The sequence below is a fragment of the Sander vitreus genome, chromosome 15 (assembly GCF_031162955.1).
Source record: "Sander vitreus isolate 19-12246 chromosome 15, sanVit1, whole genome shotgun sequence".
Classification (NCBI taxonomy): Eukaryota; Metazoa; Chordata; class Actinopteri; order Perciformes; family Percidae; genus Sander; species Sander vitreus.
This window is the reverse complement of record NC_135869.1, coordinates 25,975,282-25,995,342: the sequence shown is the minus strand read 5'-3', so window position 1 is coordinate 25,995,342 and position 20,061 is coordinate 25,975,282. Positions and strand designations below refer to the sequence as shown.

The window sequence follows — 20,061 nt, the reverse complement described above, 5'->3', positions numbered from 1 at the left end:
AACACATATTTGCCAAGCCTGCCTGGAGTGGACAAGCTAAAGCTGTGTACAGTATCTCTGGTGCACAATGCAGCGCCTCTTTTATCTGGACACAAAAAAAAAAAAAAAAAAGAGTGAGCAGGAGTAAGTGAAAGAGAAAGACAGGGATGGAGAGAAGGTGAGAAAGGCGGTGAGGGAGATGGAGAGAAAAAGGATTCAAATCAGCCCGGAGGGAAGTAAACTGGACTGGACACTACAGAGTCTTTGCACTACTTCAAAGGTGCAGTGGAAGCATGGTTGTAGGAGCTGGAACTCATTAGGATCCAAGAAAAGTGGTTCAGCTGGAAGTCAAGCTAAGAATTAAACATGAGCAAGGGAGCGGGAGGGGGGGGAGAGAGAGAAGGGGTGGTGCAGACTGCAAAGGGAGAAAAGAGAGAGAGAGAGAGAGAGAGAGGAGACAGGAGGGGAGCAATTCACCTTGTTCTCTGATCAGAGGACAGAATATAGATTAGAGAGGAAGAAGAAAGAGAGAAACACTGAGAATAAAGAATAGGGAGAGACAAAGCAGTCAGACTGCAGGACACAGACACAATGGGAGCTGAGCAGAAGGAAACACAGATGCACGCCGGTGACTTTGCAGGTGGCGCGGAGCGCTAAGTTCATTTAAGGTTGTCGGTTCTGTAAGACTTATGGTTGTCGTTGCCCCGTCTGCACTACCACCTGTACTCAGAGAGTCTATTCTATCCATTGCTCCGCCTGTACAATTGAACAATTGAATGGTTTAACCTTCATTTATTTAGAGAAAGCTGACTGAGCACATATAAAGTTTTTATTCATCATGGGGCAGCCGCCCTGAACGTTCACTCTCCCCAGTTTAAGGGCCACAGTTTTGTGGCGAAGCACTGCTACTTGGGCGGAGTGATTAGCGCAACACCTGAAAAGCACCGTTGTTACTCTCGGCTCCTCACCACGGGGCTTCTCAGGTGCTGCGAGCAAATCACTCCGCCCAAGTAGCAGTGCTTCGCCTTCTGAGAATATAGTTCCCAGTATGTATACGGTTAGAAGATGGCTGTGTGTCATGTGACCTTGTTATTTGTACACGCTGTGACTATACAAATCACAACATGTAAATAGGAACATGTTGGCGTTATTTTATCACTTATTGGGAGCAGTAGGCTAGATGGAGCCAGTTACCTCCAGGATCTGTGCTAAGCTAGGCTAGCGCTGGGGGCGTCAGAAAGAGTTACGACACACACAGAGATGAGAAGGGTATGTATGGATATATCTAACTCTGGGGATTACGGTGAATAAGCTACAGTCCCAATAAGTCGGCGTGTTCCTTTAAGCAAATCCAACCACAAGTTCTGTCTTCCTCGCATAGCTGAGTGTCAACAGGTCTGACTATTACAGAGATCATTTTTTAGTGGAAGCCAGTGTATGTGACTAACGCACAATTATCTAAGCCAGTGGTTGCCAAAGAGTGTCCCCAGCAAAAAGGGGAATCATTTATTTTCACAATAATTCACTTCATACACTTTCTATAATTAAACAAAAATCTCCAATCTACAAATATCCTTATAGATGGGAGACGCTGGAACAAAATCTTTTCAAATGGGGGTCAGTGGTCTAATTTGTGTCCTTGACATGGAAAAGTTTAGGGTGCCACTGCTCTAAGCTACCTCAGTTACATTAAGACACTTTTCCATAAAAAACTAGTGAAAAAGCAACTTTTTGGCAGAGTCTCCAGCACAGGCAAATTGAAGCATGATTTTGTAAAGATACTAGATAAATGATGGGTAGTACGTAATAGCTTCCCAAACTTTTAAAATGAAAAGACAAGCATTCTTACTACATCTCCACTCTGGAGCCTGTGCTGCAGTGTATTGCTCAAAGGCACCTTCGCCGAGTTGATAATATCTAATCGGAGTTGCGCCTATAAAGCTTAAGTCTTAAAATGCCTAAAAAGTGAAAATCTGATAGGAGATGAAGATACTCGCGGACCAATCAGGTACTATACTTACAGGATACAGCTGAATATACATGCACACACAAACACACACTTGGTCCTTCTCTCTCCTATGTCTCTCTCACCCTCTCCCACTGTCTCTCCTTGTTGAGCAGAATGATGACCAGCTGGGGGTGCATCTGGTATCCGTCCTCGCTGAACGACAGATTTCGCCCCTCGAACGTGACATTCATCAGGTACCTGGAGAGGGAAAACATCGAGGGGAGAGACAGAGAAAGACACTCGTTGAGACCAGTGTTAATTTCGTTGACGAAGACTATGAAGAAAAATATTTGTCAACGAACCTTTTTCACGGACGAAAACTAAATAAAAACTAAATAAATAGTCAGATATGATGACGAAGACTGTGACGAAATATAACAGACACTTTAGTCAACAAATAAAAATGAGACGAAGATGTTAGGGAGGGACGAACGGAGAAGAGATCCAATCAGAACCACTCTTTTTTGTGGGACAAGTTGGGAAGAAATCCAATCAGAGCGAATCTTTGAGGGCAGGTTGATTTATGCGGAAGCAGCAGAGCCATTTTAAAAAGCCGCGGCACATGCAGGCGCAACAGCTACACAAACGCAGCAGCAGTTACACAGGAGGACGAGTTGGCAGAACTTTGCACAGTTTCGAGGACGTTTTCACAACAGTTAGGTTGTTTACATTATACTTAGTTGTGTTTAGTTGCACAGTCTTAGTTACACAGCTTTGGCTGATTTCAGTTGACTTCGCTCGTTAGCAACACGCTAACGTTTTGCAGTGCACAACTGCCGGTCCGAGGGCAATGACATGTCTCATGAACAACAGGAATGTCAGAGCTAGGTCTAGGACAAACCGGTAAATCTGTGTCTGTATTGCATATTCAAACTTAATATCATTCCATAACAGACTGGTGGATACTTCCAATGACCAAACATTCTGGAGAAACATTTAGTCAACTAAGTCCACTGTAGATTTAGTCGACTAAAATCCGCTAATATTTGGTCGACTAAAACTAGACTAAGACTAAAACTCTTATGATATTTAGTTGACTAAGACTAAAAGACTTAAGACTAGACTAAGACTAAAACTCTTATGATATTTGGTCTACTAAAACTAGACTAAGACTAAAACTCTTATGACTAGACTAAGACTAAAAGACTTAAGCCTAGACTAAGACTAAAAGACTTAAGCCTAGACTAAGACTAAAACTCTTATGATATTTAGTCAACTAAGACTAAAAGACTTAAGACTAGACTAAGACTAAAAGACTTAAGACTAAAACTCTTATGATATTTGGTCTACTAAAACTAGACTAAGACTAAAAGACTTAAGACTAGACTAAAACTCTTATGATATTTAGTCGACTAAGACTAGACTAAGACTGAAAGACTTAAGACTAGACTAAAACTCTTATGATATTTAGTCGACTAAGACTAGACTAAGACTAAAAGACTTAAGCCTAGACTAAGACTAAAAGACTTCAGCCTAGACTAAAACTCTTATGATATTTAGTCGACTAAGACTAGACTAAGACTGAAAGACTTAAGACTAGACTAAGACTAAAAGACTTAAGACTAGACTAAAACTCTTATGATATTTAGTCGACTAAGACTAGACTAAGACTGAAAGACTTAAGACTAGACTAAGACTAAAACTCTTATGATCTTTAGTCGACTAAAACTAGACTAAGACCAAAAGATTTCAGATGACTAAAATAAGACTAAAACTAAATGGTGTGTTATTCAAAAGACTAAATCAGAATTTCCTGTCAAAATTAACACTGGTTGAGACATAAATCACTTCCTGAAAAATATCTCAATGTCAGTGGCAGCTCCGCAACTGTCGACTCAATTCCCCAAACGTTAAAGTTTCATGGTATGTCAATTTATCCTGTAAGCATTTCTCTTTTCAGACAAACCCGCTGACGTTACACAAATCATCATCTGCCAGGGAACAGCTCTCAGCCAATGTCTAGGCAGGGGTTTTCATAAACAGACAAACATACATTAGCCATCAGCTTCAGCCACTTGCAGCAGTTATGATTTTAAAAACTGGACTGAGGAATTCATTAATTTCAGAAATTATCTATCCAATCATCCCAGGTTCAATGTGTGGTTCACCGCTACTGATGCAATCTTAAAGGAACAGTTCCACATTTTGGGAAATGCGCTTATTTGCTTATTTGTGTTGAGTTAGATGAAAAGACTGATATGACTCATGTCTGTAAATCAAATATGAAGCTACAGCCAGCTGCCGGTTAGCTTAGCTTAGCACAAAGCCTAAAAAGAAGGGGGAAATAAAATCCACCTCTAAAGCTCACCAACACAGTATACCATATAAGTGTTAAAACGTTTTGCTTATTTTTACTAGGAGTTATGTGCTCAACTTTTTCTTGGCTGGGAGCAGTTGCCAGGCAACCAACTGAGATCCGAGCAAGTTATTAGTCATAGTTCATAACCCCTTGTTGTTTTTACACTTTACACGGTTTATGTTCAGATAAATAAACAAAATATAAAGTGTTAATAAGTGAGCTTTGGAGGTGCTAGTCAGGGGATTTTGTTCTCGTTGGACAGAGCCAGGCTAGCTGTTTCCCCCTGTTACTAGTCTTTGTGCTAAGCTAAGCTAAGCGCCTTGTATTTCCCTGGCTGGATAGAGATTTCTGCATGACTGACTACCAAATTATCAAGGAAGTAACAACAACATTAAGCACTCATCCTTCCTCATTTATCATCCTCGTCCGCCTAATCCTCATCACATCGTCATGTCTGGGAGTTCCTAAATATTACATTTGAAATCATATCTTGGACAGTATTCAAATTTGTATAAACATGTCAATTGAAAGTTGTCAAAATCAAATATGTATTATTAAGGTGTAGCCTATATGTATTTTTGTTATATCTAGCTGGATACAAAAAATACATTTCAATTGTTGAATATTTGGTTACATCAGCTAAAAGATAAATTGAGTCTTGTTGTGTCCCATAACGACAAACCCTAAAGCTGTGGAGAGAGGGGCGAGGAAAGGAGGCACAAAAATATGTAATGCAGCTTATGTAATGTAAAAACAAGTACTATATAATGCACCAACAGCAGCTTGACAAATCACTGTGTGTGTGTGTGTGTGCGCGCGCGCGCTAGAGTGCGGATCGGGGTGCATTTTTCTGTCCGAGCCCGGCCCGTGTCCGACAGGCATTAAGAGCCCGACACAGTTAAAATCTCGTTTTTTTTCCTCATACTAATGACACATGTACGTTTGTTTGTGTGGAAAGCTTTTATTAAGCAGCTGTAGGAAGGCATTCAGAAATGTCAACAGATGAGCGCATCAGCGCAACAAGCGCACGTTAACACGGGCGCGCACCTACATAATTAGCCGTTTTAAATGTTCAATGCCTTATCGCACTGATGTGACCGAGCCCGACCCAAACCCGAACATCATTTCTAAATATCTGTCTGAACTCGGCCCGGCCTGTCGGACTCGGTTCGGGTATCCATCCTCTAGTGGGTGCGTGTGCGTGTGTCTGGCTCTGTGTGTCTGCTTTAGTCTGTGTTTGGCGGAGAAAGAGAAACCGAGAGAAAGCAGCATTGTTTCTGTCAGGTGAAATCATTTCACCTCCCTTCAACTGAACACAACACACACACACACACACACACACACACACACACACACACACACACACACACACACACACACACACACACAGCTGTATTCGCTTGCAGTGATTATGGTGAACGTGTGTGGGAGTGTGTAAGTGTGTGTATATGAGGATAAACAGGAATGTTTATGTCAGGTGAACTCAGATCACTTCACTGTCATCCCACACACACACACACACACACACACACTCTTAACTCTTTCACCCTTTACTCTCGCTTCTTCCCTCCGTCTTTCGCTCTCTGACTGTTTCCATGGAAACACTCTGCCTCAAAACCGTGCACACAATACATATATATATGTAGATGAATATATAAATGACAAAAAAAGGTTAGTGTGTGTGTGTGTGTGTGTGTGTGTGTGTGTGTGTGTGTGTAAAGGACTGGCTTGGTGCTGATGGGGTCTGTATACAGCGGACTGCGTCCTGTATCAGGACACACAATCACCAGCAGAACATGTTTGTGCAGCTCTATCTATCTTGACGTTACACACCACCTCAATGCTGCACTCAAAGTTCAAATTGTTTCACCTTTAACCGTGTCTGACCTTCTAAGCTGGAACAGATCACAGATCAGATCAGGAGGAAGTCACGCAGAACTACAATAGTCTAATTTAAATGTTTAGGGTTTGTTTTTTTGTTTTTGTTTCCATGAATCTAATCAGATTCTATGTATTCCATGGTGGTGTGATTTATGTTACAATCCAGCAACTACTCTAATGCCAGCTTCCGCATTCTATTTCCTGTATTAAATATTGATATTTTCAATGGGCTGTGATGAGCAGAATCATCCAGCATCATAGCGTCTCATGCAGTCCCGTGTGTCCAGCTAACTGCCCCGTCCTGCAGGGCCTTGGCACTGATACAAAGTGCACAGAATCTGCTGCATAAATCATAAGCCATTTACAAAATGACATGATGCTGCGCCCCCTTTAATCTTTACTGAGCAAGCTATTGTTACGTGCAACAATGTGCGGCCGTTGTGTGCGTCTACGTGTGTGTGTGTGTGTGTGTGTGTGTGTGTATCCTACACACGTTGACAGCAGTAACGGAGCGAAACACAAGCATATGTGTGTTGCTATGGCACCCACAACCATTGTGACTTCCAAGCCAATCTGCTGTGTTACTATGGTAACGGTAATCTCGCAGAGGGTGGGAGGGAAATTGAGAGAGAGAGAGAGAGAGAGAGAGAGAGAGAGAGAGAGAGAGAGAGAGAGAGAGAAAGAGAGAGGTTGAATGGGACATATTACTACTAGACTGCAGCGCTCTCTTTCCTCTCCTCTCTCATCACACTGTGTTTACAGGAAGGTTCCACATTCGCTTTGTGTCACCTCCTCGGAACTTCCTGTATCATGACCAGTCAAACCGGACACACATTTGCCTGCACACACTTCAACAGTGAGGGTTTACTCAGCAAAACATGTTTTTCTTAAAATAAGGTTCATGTCATGTCAAACTTCTGGCTTCTAAAGGAGCAGAAACCTTTGCTTCACAGTCCCGTAGCTCGTGGTCAGCCTACCTTGGATGGTTTAGACATTGTGGCTAACAATCAAAATCCTTGACGAAAATTAATGGGATTTTTTTTTTTTTTTACTTCCGGAACTACACTGTTGATCTCTACACAGTAAATCCACATCTGGAAGCTGCCCAGTCAGTCCTCTCGTGGGCCACTGAGCAGGTCCACTGGAGCAGCAGGGTGTTAAGTCCCTTGCTTGAAGCTGGATGACAGATTCCCTGCCTTCCTTGCCATGCTAGAGACACAAATAAAGATGTGAACACAAACCTACACCGCCCCCCCCCCCCCATGCTCAGAAATAGCCCCCACCCTTACATTATGCTCAGAAACAGCTCCCCACCCTTACACTGAACAAAGGCAATTAACACTGTTCTGCTCATCTACCTCATGTATAGTTCAATCTTACAATAAAAATATTGTGATTAATATATTACCGTTGCACTGAACTGCCTTGCACTATATTTGTATTTAAATCTTAAATCTCAGACTATACTGATATTGCACTATTCCTTCCCTCTCTTCAGTTGTTATTGTATATTTTTTGTAAATTTCATTGTATTGTTATACTGTATACTTAACAGTATTGTTTTTCTATTTCTTACTGTCCTTTGTGTCTTTATTCTGTAAATGTTAAGTGTTGTACTTGTCAATGAGTCGGAGTTTGTTTACGCAAACCTGTCCAATAAAGCTGATTCTGATTCTGATTATCTATTTCTTTAAAGCTACTGTATGTGTCATTAGATGGCATGACGTAACGTGCATGCTAAGAATGCTATGCACACATCCACCCACCCACTAAACCCCTTGCTTTGATATGCCGTTGAACTCGTCAGTTTCCAGCTCAAAGCTCTAGGAGGGTGAATCTCAGTGGTACTGTACAGCAGGTGAATTAGAATTCAAACAGCAGCAGCAGCTGTCTCCACCTGGCGAACCAAAGCGAGTGACACTGACTGGACTCTACGGTAACAGTACCTCCGTCATTAAAGCTGCAGTGGGAAGAATGCAAAAACGCCAGAATTTGAATAATAGTGAGACTATTCCTTCAGCTCTCCCTCTCCCCCTCTTAGTCGCACGGGCAAAGCATTCGCAGAGCAGCCAATTGGAATACTCTCTCTCTCTGCAACCACCTGCGATTGGCCAAAGTCTCCCGTGACGGCTAGATTTTCTAAAGCGTGAAAACGGAGCCAAAGAGGAGGTGCAGAAGTCTAGTTTTCTCTCAGACCCCTTGAATTACAATATGCTGAAGAATTTTATAGAATCTTTGTCCAACAACGGTACAATATATAACAATAATAAAGCGCCTGCCACAGCTTTAACTGCCTCGCATTTTTTGCAGACATTTCAACAAATCTTTCCTTCTATTTGCTTTTATTTGAGGAGAACCCTCGCCGTTGTAAATCAAAACAACTTCGTGCCACACACACACACACACGCACGCACGCACTTGCCATGCTAACTCCATGGCCTGACACATACGTTTTAGCGCATGTTCTGGTGTGAATAATGGAAAAGTTGTGTGAAATATTGATGACTGAGTTTTAATAAATTAACCCTGACATGAATTAGTCATGAATTACACTCCTTAGCAATTACCGTGGTGCAATGTACTTATGGGTTTGTAGAGGAGGAATCTATATGGAGAATGATAACATGCCCCATATGGCAGACACAGATACTGTAAGCTTTGCCACTGCATGCACACTTGGGGTATACAGTGTGAATGTGTTGTGCATGCGTGTGTGTGTCTGTGCGTGTGTGTGTGTGTGTGTGTGTGTATGCATCTAGTGGCATGTGTGTATTCAGACATGGGAACTGAATGTGTAAACAGTGTAATAAATTGTGCTAATGGGAAGAGAGCAAAGAGATGACAAGACAGGAAGAGATATACAGAATGGAGGGGAGAACATTCGATTTATTTTTGAAAAATGATAAACAGCACTTAATTAAAAGTAATCATAATGCAATTCATTTAAAATGGTAGCCCTTAAACAGAGTGGATTCTCTATTTTTCAGAGATTATTAATAAAACACTTGAGGCAATATTGTTCTCCTCTTTTTCTAATTTCTGAGCATTTGGAATAACACTTCATAATCCTTAAAGGGCAAACTTAACTTATAAGAATCAAGAATTATAAAAGCCTGCAGAAGAAGGAATTGAGGGGAATAAGGAAGCAGTACAGAAAAAGAGAGATAATGTGATAGAAACAGAAGGAGAGGTAATGATTATGTGAGGTAAAATAAGGTAGAGAACTGAATACACCTGGCAGAGAAACAGAGATTTAGTGACAGAGACAGAGAGGCAGCGATAAAAATAAAGAGAAGGAAGCGGGAGGAACGAGGAGAGTATCCTGACCTAGTTCCAATCAAGCCCCATCACAAACAGGTACCTTTTTAACACCTCCCACTGGCCTGCCCCACAAACACACTCATCTGGCCTTTATAGACTCTATCAACTGTAAGTCTGGAACAGCAAGAGGCACACACACACACACACACACACACACACACACACACACACACACACACACACACACACACACACACACACACACGGACACACTGTCCGTCAAGCTGGCACACACTCATCCCTCAGATCAATAGGGTCAAAATGCTGTTCCAGAGTGAACTGCAGAGCGCGCGCACACACACACACACACACAAAATCACACACAATCACACAAACTACTGAAAGCCTCACTGGGGGCCACAGAAGTTAAAAAATGTCCACAGAGCTTAAAAGCACTTGACACCTTTCCAACTCCAAGCTCATTTGGAACCTGTCCACGTCTGGCAAGGTCAGGGCCGCTGTTGTCAAACTCATGATTCTTACACTGTTGTGTATTGCTCACCAGCGGGCTCTCGTTCTATCTCTCTCCCGCACTCTCTGTCTCTGCTCTCTTCTTCCTCTTTCTGCTATCTTTATTTGTCAGGCTCAAACTATAGCATTAGCTGGAATGTCACAGAGCTGGCAACAGTAGACTTAATTTACTTAGCCGAGCGACGCGTCCTCTTGTGGTATTCTACGAAGCTCTAAGGGGCCGGACAAGGAAATGCTAAGCAGAGAGGGATCGGCATAATGTGTGGCTTATAGAGTCAAGTAGATGGCCGTGACCATACAGCAACTCTTCATCAGTCAACAGCAGACTGAAATGTAAACTAGATATGATTTACATATTTCCATGCATCCCTTACTGATCTTAGCCGTTTGTCAATCTACAAGCTTGAAAGGCATGTGATGTGTGATGGAAACTACAAAGTTATGTGTGCTCATCTCCATTAGTCACAAAGTAAGTATCAGACTGGGATACCCACAGCTGTAGAGACCCAGAAATGTAGGTTGTTTTTTTTGTGTGGAACGTCTGTACTTGCTCATAACATGCAGCATTTAACAAAGATGTAAAATGAATGATCAACAAGTGTCGTCCTTCACAATCTTCTGCGCTGCTACCGATATTTCAATCTGAATTTTCCACATAAGGTTTTCAAATATGATGGCTTTTCTGAGAAAAAAAAAATCTCCTGTCTGTCTCGGATTAAGGGCGTTTTCACACCTACCTCATTTGGTCCGGACTTTCAGACTTTTCAGTTTGATCCGAACCAAAATTACAGGTGTGAAACCTCTCCCGGACCACGGTCCGGATCAAAAGACCAAATTTTGGTCCGATAAAAAGAAGTGGTCTCGGTCCGGTTCGTTTATAGTGTGAAAGCATTTTTTGGATGGTTCGGACTTTCGAACCAAATACAAGAAGCTTTGGCAGGCTCTCCTTGTGTTACAAGACCGGGGAAGCTCCTTTAAGGAACAGCCATAGACTGTATATAGAAGGGAATAGCTCGGTAGTGTGTAGGCTACAGGAGAGAGTGTGTGACGGTGAATGCGCTCAGAGCAGACAGCTGTCAGCTATCAGAGCTGAGAATACATCAGCAGTTTATTTGTTAAGTGGTAGTACATGTACAGTGTAGGTTTCCGTTTGTCTCTGAATAAATTCTCCAGAAAGAAAGTTCCCGTGTCTTGCTTCTCAACATCACAACAAAACAAAAAGAGCCGCAGCAGTCAGTAGGAGAGAGCAGCAGTCGGTAGGGAGAGAGCAGCAGTCGGTAGGGAGAGAGCAGCAGTCGGTAGGAGAGAGCAGCAGTCGGTAGGAGAGAGCAGCAGTCAGTAGGGAGAGCAGCAGTCAGTAGGAGAGAGCAGCAGTCAGTAGGGGAGAGCAGCAGTCGGTAGGGGAGAGCAGCAGTCAGTAGGAGAGAGCAGCAGTCAGTAGGAGAGAGCAGCAGTCAGTAGGAGAGAGCAGCAGTCGGTAGGGGAGAGCAGCAGTCGGTAGGGGAGAGCAGCAGTCAGTAGGGGAGAGCAGGGGAGAGCAGCAGTCGGTAGGGGAGAGCGGCAGTCGGTAGGAGAGAGCGGCAGTCAGTAGGAGAGAGCAGCAGTCGGTAGGAGAGAGCAGCAGTCGGTAGGGGAGAGCGGCAGTCGGTAGGGGAGAGCGGCAGTCAGTAGGGGAGAGCAGCAGTCGGTAGGAGAGAGCAGCAGTCGGTAGGGGAGAGCAGCAGTCGGTAGGAGAGAGCAGCAGTCAGTAGGGAGAGAGCAGCAGTCAGTAGGAGAGAGCAGCAGTCGGTAGGGAGAGCAGCAGTCGGTAGGAGAGAGCAGCAGTCAGTAGGAGAGAGCAGCAGTCGGTAGGAGAGAGCAGCAGTAAGTAGGGGAGAGCGGCAGTCGGTAGGGGAGAGCAGCAGTCAGTAGGAGAGAGCAGCAGTCAGTAGGAGAGAGCAGCAGTCAGTAGGAGAGAGCAGCAGTCGGTAGGGGAGAGCGGCAGTCGGTAGGAGAGAGCGGCAGTCGGTAGGAGAGAGCAGCAGTCAGTAGGGGAGAGCAGCAGTCGGTAGGAGAGAGCAGCAGTCAGTAGGAGAGAGCAGGGGAGAGCAGCAGTCGGTAGGAGAGAGCGGCAGTCGGTAGGAGAGAGCGGCAGAGCAGCAGTCGGTAGGGGAGAGCAGCAGTCAGTAGGAGAGAGCAGGGGAGAGCAGCAGTCAGTAGGGGAGAGCAGCAGTCGGTAGGGGAGAGCAGCAGTCAGTAGGAGAGAGCAGCAGTCAGTAGGAGAGAGCGGCAGTCAGTAGGAGAGAGCAGCAGTCGGTAGGAGAGAGCAGCAGTCGGTAGGAGAGAGCAGCAGTCGGTAAGAGAGCAGCAGTCAGTAGGAGAGAGCAGCAGTCGGTAGGAGAGAGCAGCAGTCGGTAGGAGAGAGCGGCAGTCGGTAGGAGAGAGCAGCAGTCGGTAGGGGAGAGCAGCAGTCAGCTGAAAAAACTCCGACACAGAGAGAGGAGACGAGAGGACGAGGAAGCCCGTCTACAAACCAATCAACTCTAAGTATCTGGAGACGCAGCTCACGTATGTGATGACAGCAGGATGTAGTTTTGTCACGTATAGATCTTTAGTGCGCTTGCATAACTGCAGTGTGAAACCAAAACTTAAATCAATTTTGGTGCTTCAAGTGAGAGTTTGTGAACTTGTCTGTTAGTGATAGAGGACAAACAATTACACGTTCAATGAAACAGGTTTAATATCCTATGACACTGTAGCCGATGCTATGCACCTGTAACCCAGTCAAGGAAAGGGTTAACAGGAACGTAGTTTTGGCCAATTGTAGTAACACTTTTGCAAGGCACTGTATCCGTGTCACATTCTCATTAGGGGCTGAGCCCCCCTAAAGAGCTGATCCTAGAATCGCCCCTGGAAGTGAGAAATAGGCCAAGCAGTTCCTGAGTCATGCTCACACTACAGTTGAATAGTTGTTTTTCTTGAGTTGGTTTGTTTTTTGAGAGGCGGGATGTCACCTCAACCTCTAAATCAGTGGTTCTCTCGGATTTTGTTTCAACCAAGGACCCCTTACAACAGGGGTATCAAACTCAATTTCACTAAGGGTCACACTGGGAAATGAGAATCATATCAAGGGCCAGACATGTATAGTTTATTGACATGCTTTTATTTAATCGCAAAAGTAAAATAGTTTGACTGTACTACTGCATGTCTCATACAGCCTTCTCACTTACAGTTTGTTCACATAAAGCCCCCAAAAAGTCAGCAAAGTCATACAAATTTTTAAAAGCAGGCTACCACACAGCCGACTTGCAACAAACTGTTTCGAATGTTCGTTTCCTGCCTCTTCCTGTCTTACCTGCCTCTGTCCGTGTTGTAATTCTAACCTCTGGTGGATTTGTGAGGACTATGGTTAACTGCTCCTCAGATCTCTGCAGGGTAAATCCAGACAGCTAGCTAGACTATCTGTCCAATCTGAGTTTTCTGTTGCACGACTAAAACAACCTTTGAACATACACATGTTCCAACCAAAACAAGTTCCTTCCCGAGGCTGTTTAGAAGCGGCACAGTTGCTCAGTACGGTGCTCAGCGCCGCCCATGACGATTGTGATTGGTTTAAAGAAATGCCAATAAACCAGAGCACGTTTTGTGTGTGGACTCTCCAGACCCTCATTCGCAGCGCTGTGGAGGAAGGTCTGGTAATGCGAGACTAGTAAGCACCCAGAGGAGTTGAAATAGTTAGCTAGAAGTAATTGCTTTTGCCACTCCAAGTGGCAGTAGAATGCAAAATGGCTTTGTTTTCGAGCTATTACGGGGCATTCACACCAAAAAGAAGTGATCCGATTTGGCGCAGAGTGGCGCGGCGGGGTGGGGGAGTGTCAATGAAACGGCCCATTTGTGTGATGCCCTGTTGTGTTCTTAAACAAACCCAACAAAGCACAAGTAGACTTTATATTTCAGTTAACGTATTCCGTCAGATCCTTCATAGATTTCGACGTTTCCGACCGCACTTGAAGGCAGCTTTATTTCACAGGAGAAAGAGAGAGAGAGAGAGAGAGAGAGAGAGAGAGAGAGAGAGAGAGAGAGAAAGAAAAGAGAGGAGCGAGACAGAGTGAGTGCTTCGTTGTTTCAGGAAACATTCAGCTATTACACAAACTATGAGGGTTCAGTTTAACCTCAGTGTTTGTAAAAGGTGCCCTGCCACACAAAACCGTTTTTTTACTTGTAATTTTTTGGAATATGTTAGGTCCATATGTGTTTGTGTTATGTCATGAATGTGAAAAATGAACTGCTACCTCCTCTGTCAGCTCTAGCCACTGAAAAGAAATAAGCGGAGAAATCAGGCCAATTAGAAAAGCTGGTCAGTCTGACATCATGTTGCCTGAGCTCATTACTATTCATGAGTTCGTCCAGTTGCGCTGGGTAAAGGATGCTGATAGCCAGGCTCTCATTGGCTAGCTGTTAGCCAATCAGAGTCAAGCAGCTTAACTCATTGAATATTATATGACAACTGGCAGACATCTTTCTGCAGGCTTTCTATACCATGCTAGAATTGAAACAAGGTAACCGAGGCATTTTTTCCACAAAATATGTTACAGAGTCCATGGTAGAACTTCAGACATTACCACAAAGTAATGAAATACGTGTGGCAGGGCACCTTTAAAACTTTCTTGTGGCAGCGATAGAGGCAGTGATGTTTCCTGTTTACAGTACGGGACTCTCACACCGCCTCAAACCATAACTGAGAACACAGCGACAAGTCTGATCCCCGGTTACATGACAGCGCAGCGTGACACGGGGTTGCGATTCCCCAAAAGTTGAATTGGTCTCAACTTTTCGCTGCAGGCCCGCTGCGTTTTTTTGAGTGTCTCTCCTGCGGCAACCCCTGCCGTAGACTAAACCCCCATTCAAAATGAGGGGAAAGACCTAGGTTTTTTGCCGGACCGTCGGACGGCCGACCAGGCGGTCCCATCGCGGCCTTACACATGCCAATGTCAACTGCTAAGAATTACTACCCAATTAAGCATGTTTGAATTCACCAGAAAGTGCCATTGAATATAAGGGGGTGCCTGCCCTACCAAAGGGCCTTTTGATTCCCTTTCCACCCAGCTTTCATCTACTCCTCCATTGATTCACTTCGTAGTGAACCCACCAGGCGGCGGGTCATCCATCCCACCGAACAAGCAGCTAGCCAGCGAGCCAGGCAACCAGCCGTTCATTCACTTTCTAGTAAATAGACTGTAGGCCAAAATGATAATTTCTTGATTGAACACTGGAAGACAAAGGTTATCACCAAACAAATTTAGTTATGGCAGCGAGGGGCGAAGGATCTTGGCAGCGCTCGCAGCTGATCTAATCATCAACACAGCTAAGTTGATTATAAAACTGCAGGTCTGGAGCACAGATAGTGGCGAGAGGAGAGGAGACGAGGAGAGGAGAGGAGACAGGGAGAGGAGACAAGGAGAGGAGACAAGGAGAGGAGACAAGGAGAGGAGAGGAAAAGAGAGGAGGGGGAGAGGAGAGGAGACAAGGAGAGGAGAGGAGAGGATTCCCTTTATTGGACCATTTTCAAAGAAGAATCACAATCACAAAAATCAAAAACAGGTCAAGAAAAGAAAATCCTAAATGAAATAAAAACAAAACAAAACCTGTCAAACTAATAGAAATGTGCTTTCTTAATCCAAAATTAACCATCAACGCTCCATCCTCCCCCACGAAGCATAACACCCCCCCTACAGCCCACAAGCGACTGCAATCCAGCAAATTGTCCATCATCTGGTAAAAGGAATGTTCCACCCTCAATCTTGCCTTGACCAGTCCTCCTAGAACCGGCACTGGCTCTACACCTCCAGCTCCCTGAGCCCGGTTCCTGCGTGTTAGCCAGATGGCCAACTTTGCAGACGCAGACAAAAAGTTCAATAAAGTGTGAACGGTCTCTTTTTTTTCTTACTGACCAAAGATAAACAATTCCAAAGGAAAAAAACCTCCCCTAGACCTTGAACCCACCTTTTAAGATGCTCGCCAGCCAATGACACTGAACAAATAAATGTGCTAATGCCCCCCACCCCCCCCTCGCTCTGGATCCAGGTGCCCTCTGTATCTGTTCGTAGTAGGGGTGTCACAATTCTCCAAATCCTCGATTCAATTACATTTTCGATTCTAAGGTCACGGTTCGATTCTCAATTTTTACTTTTTTTTTTTTTAAAGCACAGGTTGCTATGTCATTTTTAGACTATACTTTTATGCAATATAATATCTGACCTTTGTTCGCAATGTACCACACTACATTGTCAAATTTAAAACATTTATTAACAACATAATGTAACAATAACTTATATCTATAACCTGCCATCTAGTTTCTCTTTTATAGTCTTCACAGAAGATGACATTCAAGTTCACAACAAAACAAACAAAAATAATAAAACAGCCATGTCCATAGTCTTCTCTGAACAATTAAGTGTCTTAACAAACTATTTCCAAACAACTGAACATATACCACACAGATTAACTGCTATGTTAGTCGTGCTGCCAGTGGAAGAATATGGTACACGCACGTAGCAGAGCTTGCAAACTGTGGCTTTTTTGTCGACGACGTGAACGTTGTCAACATAACTCACTGGAAATCCAAAATACTTCCACATCGGCGACTTTGGTGAAAGAGGAGGGGGTTCAAGTTCTGTCGATGGGTCTCCTGCATCTGCAGTTGCCATGCTATCTTTTGACTGGCTGTAGCTAAATTAGAGGAGGTTGACTGACTCGCAGCACTTCAACACTAGTGTTGACGAACTGACCGAAGAGCTGGTTAATTAACCCGAGTTGTGTCACTGAACCGGGAGAATGAACCGACTCACTCCTGGTTTTTTTTACCTCATTCATGCCGGCAGCGAGTCGCTCAAGCTGAGTGCGATCATAGACAGTATATAAATGGACCAACAGATCCCGTTGCTCTGGACGGAGACCAGTGAAGGATATTAGAAGCACTTTTCCGGTGATGGCTGAGCGTACTGCGCAGCCTCCAACTGAGAGAGACGACGTAGATGTGACGTGAGCAACCTGTCTGAAAGTTGGAAGTCTTCTAGTAGCTGTGCCAAGAGAAATCTCAATCATTCCCAATCTAGCAGAGACGGAGAGCGTAGGTATATGTAAGGAGATAACATAGGCACAGGCTAATTATTGCTAACTAAAATGCTAGGTAACATTAGTAATTAAACTTAAACATCTAATGTAAGTCCAAACTGCCTGAGAGCTTCTCCTGTACTATACGGTAATTCCTCTACTATGCGACAGTAAGTCGCGTGGTTATGACACAATCGTTAGCCTATTTTTACATAAACGTCTGCTACGGAGCCATAACATGAGATACAAGGTAATGGAGCCTTATGTCGTGTTTCTTAAGAAATAAACAACAGACAAATAGAGTCTTTAAACGCTTCACATGTAAAGTTATTCGCTGTCAAAGTGACGTCCAAATGAATGGCAGTCAATGGAATGCTAACGGTGGGTGAGCGCTAGGTAGCATCAAAATGGCGCCATAGGACCTACGCTTTCCAGACGTTCACTTACCCCCTTGAGTGCGATTGGTGTATGCTCCGTTGTGTGTAGCTGGTCTTCTCCTGCTGCTTTGTGTGTAGTAATCTAGCTCATTAGCGCGTTTTTTTCCGCTTGGCAAGCCGACCGGACGTGACCGGGGGCGTGGCAGCATTGACGATTCCATTTTTTAATGCGAAATTCTAGATTGTGACTTAATTTCACCCTCGTAGCTCATAGCTCGTAGCTATCGCCCCATGCACAATCCTCCACTGAAGGTCCACTGCCGGACAGAGGAGGAGAGCAGTGTTGGACAGAAAAGAATCAAGTGGAACAAAGCATAACAGAAAGCAGATGTATAAAAGTGTAGAGAGAAGCAGAGAAAGGACCACAGTAGAGTTGAGAAGAACAGAGCGGGGCCTGCAGACCACAGCGAGACGCACGCCAACACAACAGGGGAATTGTATTCTGGGGCATAAACTCCACTGTTATCTCAAAGCAGTAAGCAGCAGCGGTAAAAAAAAAACAAATGCAAAGCTTCAGAAAGGAGCGAATAAGCAAGCCAGGGGTTGAAATGACATCTAAAGAGTTTACTGGAACGGACAACAAAGCTTTTGCTGCCTTAGTGCAGGATGCAGTTAAGCTCGGAGCATGAGCGGGGGAAAAATGTATCCACATCCCTTCTACACAGTGCAATCCAACAAGGTGTGTTTCAGTTTTCAGGTTTCTGTAATCTCCTGCTGCTGTATCAGTGTGAAAAACTGGTGTTTGTGGATGAATGTGTGATTTCAGTCAGCAGTGAAATTATGGAAGAAAGAGACGTGTGTCTATAGGGCTGGCTTTCACTCAAAAAGTTTCAATAGCGGTACCGGTACCGATACCGATACCGTGACTTCGATACCGGTTACAAATTTTCAAATCCAATTTTCTATAACAAAAAGAAATTACAACACTACACGTTACGGTACAAATCTTTTTATTTATTTTTCAGCTTCTACTACGTGAGCCCTGTCTCTGTGTAACGTAGAGTTTTTCCTGCCTGCCTCTACGACGTTTAACGTTAGACAGCCAATCACAGACATTATGGCCTTCCCCCGTGGCCGTTGGGGGAGCCCTTTTTTTTGCGGCTTACAATGACTTACAAAGATACATAACAGCTACAAGTGTATGCACTATACAGGATTTACCCTATTATACTTTATCAACCAGAATAGATATGTCAAACAGCCAGCCACAAATAGTCATAGTAAGCGACGCACCCCAAGCTTCCATCCTTAACAAACAACCATGTATATGGGCTCTTCCAGTCTCTCCACTGCTGGCTGTTCCAATTTAACGGAAGAGATGAGCAAGAGGGGTTAGGATGGTGACCGGCCTCTGCCGAGCTGTTACCACCTCCATCTTCAGCCAGAGAGGACGTTATTTTTTCAGCTTCTTCTTGCGTTGTCACTCTCTGTGGGAGGTGTGCCAACAGGGCTTGCAGCGGGTGAATCAGTCGTGCTATTAACGTCACCGCTACACACTTTCTTAGTAAAAACCTAAATGAATTAAACTGCCTTGTTTTCTTTTGCAATGGCTATATGATGCTAACTGCAGAATGGATTTCAAGGACTTTGCGCGCCGATTAATGGCCTCCAACGTTTATATTTTTCCTACGAATCTTTGCGTTAACATGTACTGAACATGAGTTGAATTTGCACCTCAGCGCCGCCACGCCTTGATGCTCATGACACGAATAGCATGTATAGTTATCTTTATTGAAGTGAATTAGGTTTAAATCGCCGTCATGCATGAATGAATGATATTTTAGCAATTTTACACATTATAATCCACGATGATCACATTACACAAAACTGAAATTGCACGTCAAAGTGACACACTGTCAATATTTTTAGAGACCCCCCAAAATTTCACAAATCACGTTTTCAGGGGAGCCCGTGTCTTGTTAAGGGGAGCCGAGCTCCCCCTAGCTCCCCCGTAGTTCGCACCCTGGATCTAGGTAGAAGCATGATACATACTTATTGGCTCACTGACACCGATGCAATTTACTCCTTAGGTATTCAAATTGGGTATTGAATGATGATGCATTTTTAGATGCTCGATACTTTTGAGGCAATTCGGTCGGTGCCTAAAAAGTTTTAAATTCGGTACCCAGCCCAATGTGTGTGTCTGTCTGTCTGTCTGTCTGCCTGTCTGTCTGTGTCTAAATACAAGTGCGAGAGGTTTCAATATGTATTTCAGTTTGTGAGTGTGAGTGCTGCTTTTAAAACCCCCTGAAACCACGAGTGGGAAACAGGATTTTCTATAACAGCAACCAGACTGGTGTACTAGAAGGACAGCTCCTTAGCACACACACAATTACTCTACAATACCTGTACACACACACACACACACACACACACACACACACACACACACACACAAGGCCTTCACAGTCTGTCTTTAGCACAATAAAAACACCCAGTCGACACACACAGAGTGGCAGAGGGGTGAAACTGCCCCTGAATATAATATTGTGCTGAGCTCTGCAGCACAGCACGACAGGGGCTAGTGTTCGTCGACTGAAACGCCATTGGGACCAATTAGGCAGCGCGCAGAG

General features: G+C 44.1%; 1 protein-coding gene across 1 annotated transcript in view; it reads right to left on the bottom strand.

Annotated features, from left to right (window-relative positions):
- Positions 1 to 20,061, bottom strand: part of grin2ba (glutamate receptor, ionotropic, N-methyl D-aspartate 2B, genome duplicate a) — a 135,099-nt gene that overhangs the window by 28,954 nt on the left and 86,084 nt on the right. Inside the window, 1 exon segment of the mRNA XM_078270456.1 lies at positions 2,071 to 2,185. Coding sequence (XP_078126582.1) covers positions 2,071 to 2,185 — 115 coding nt within the window.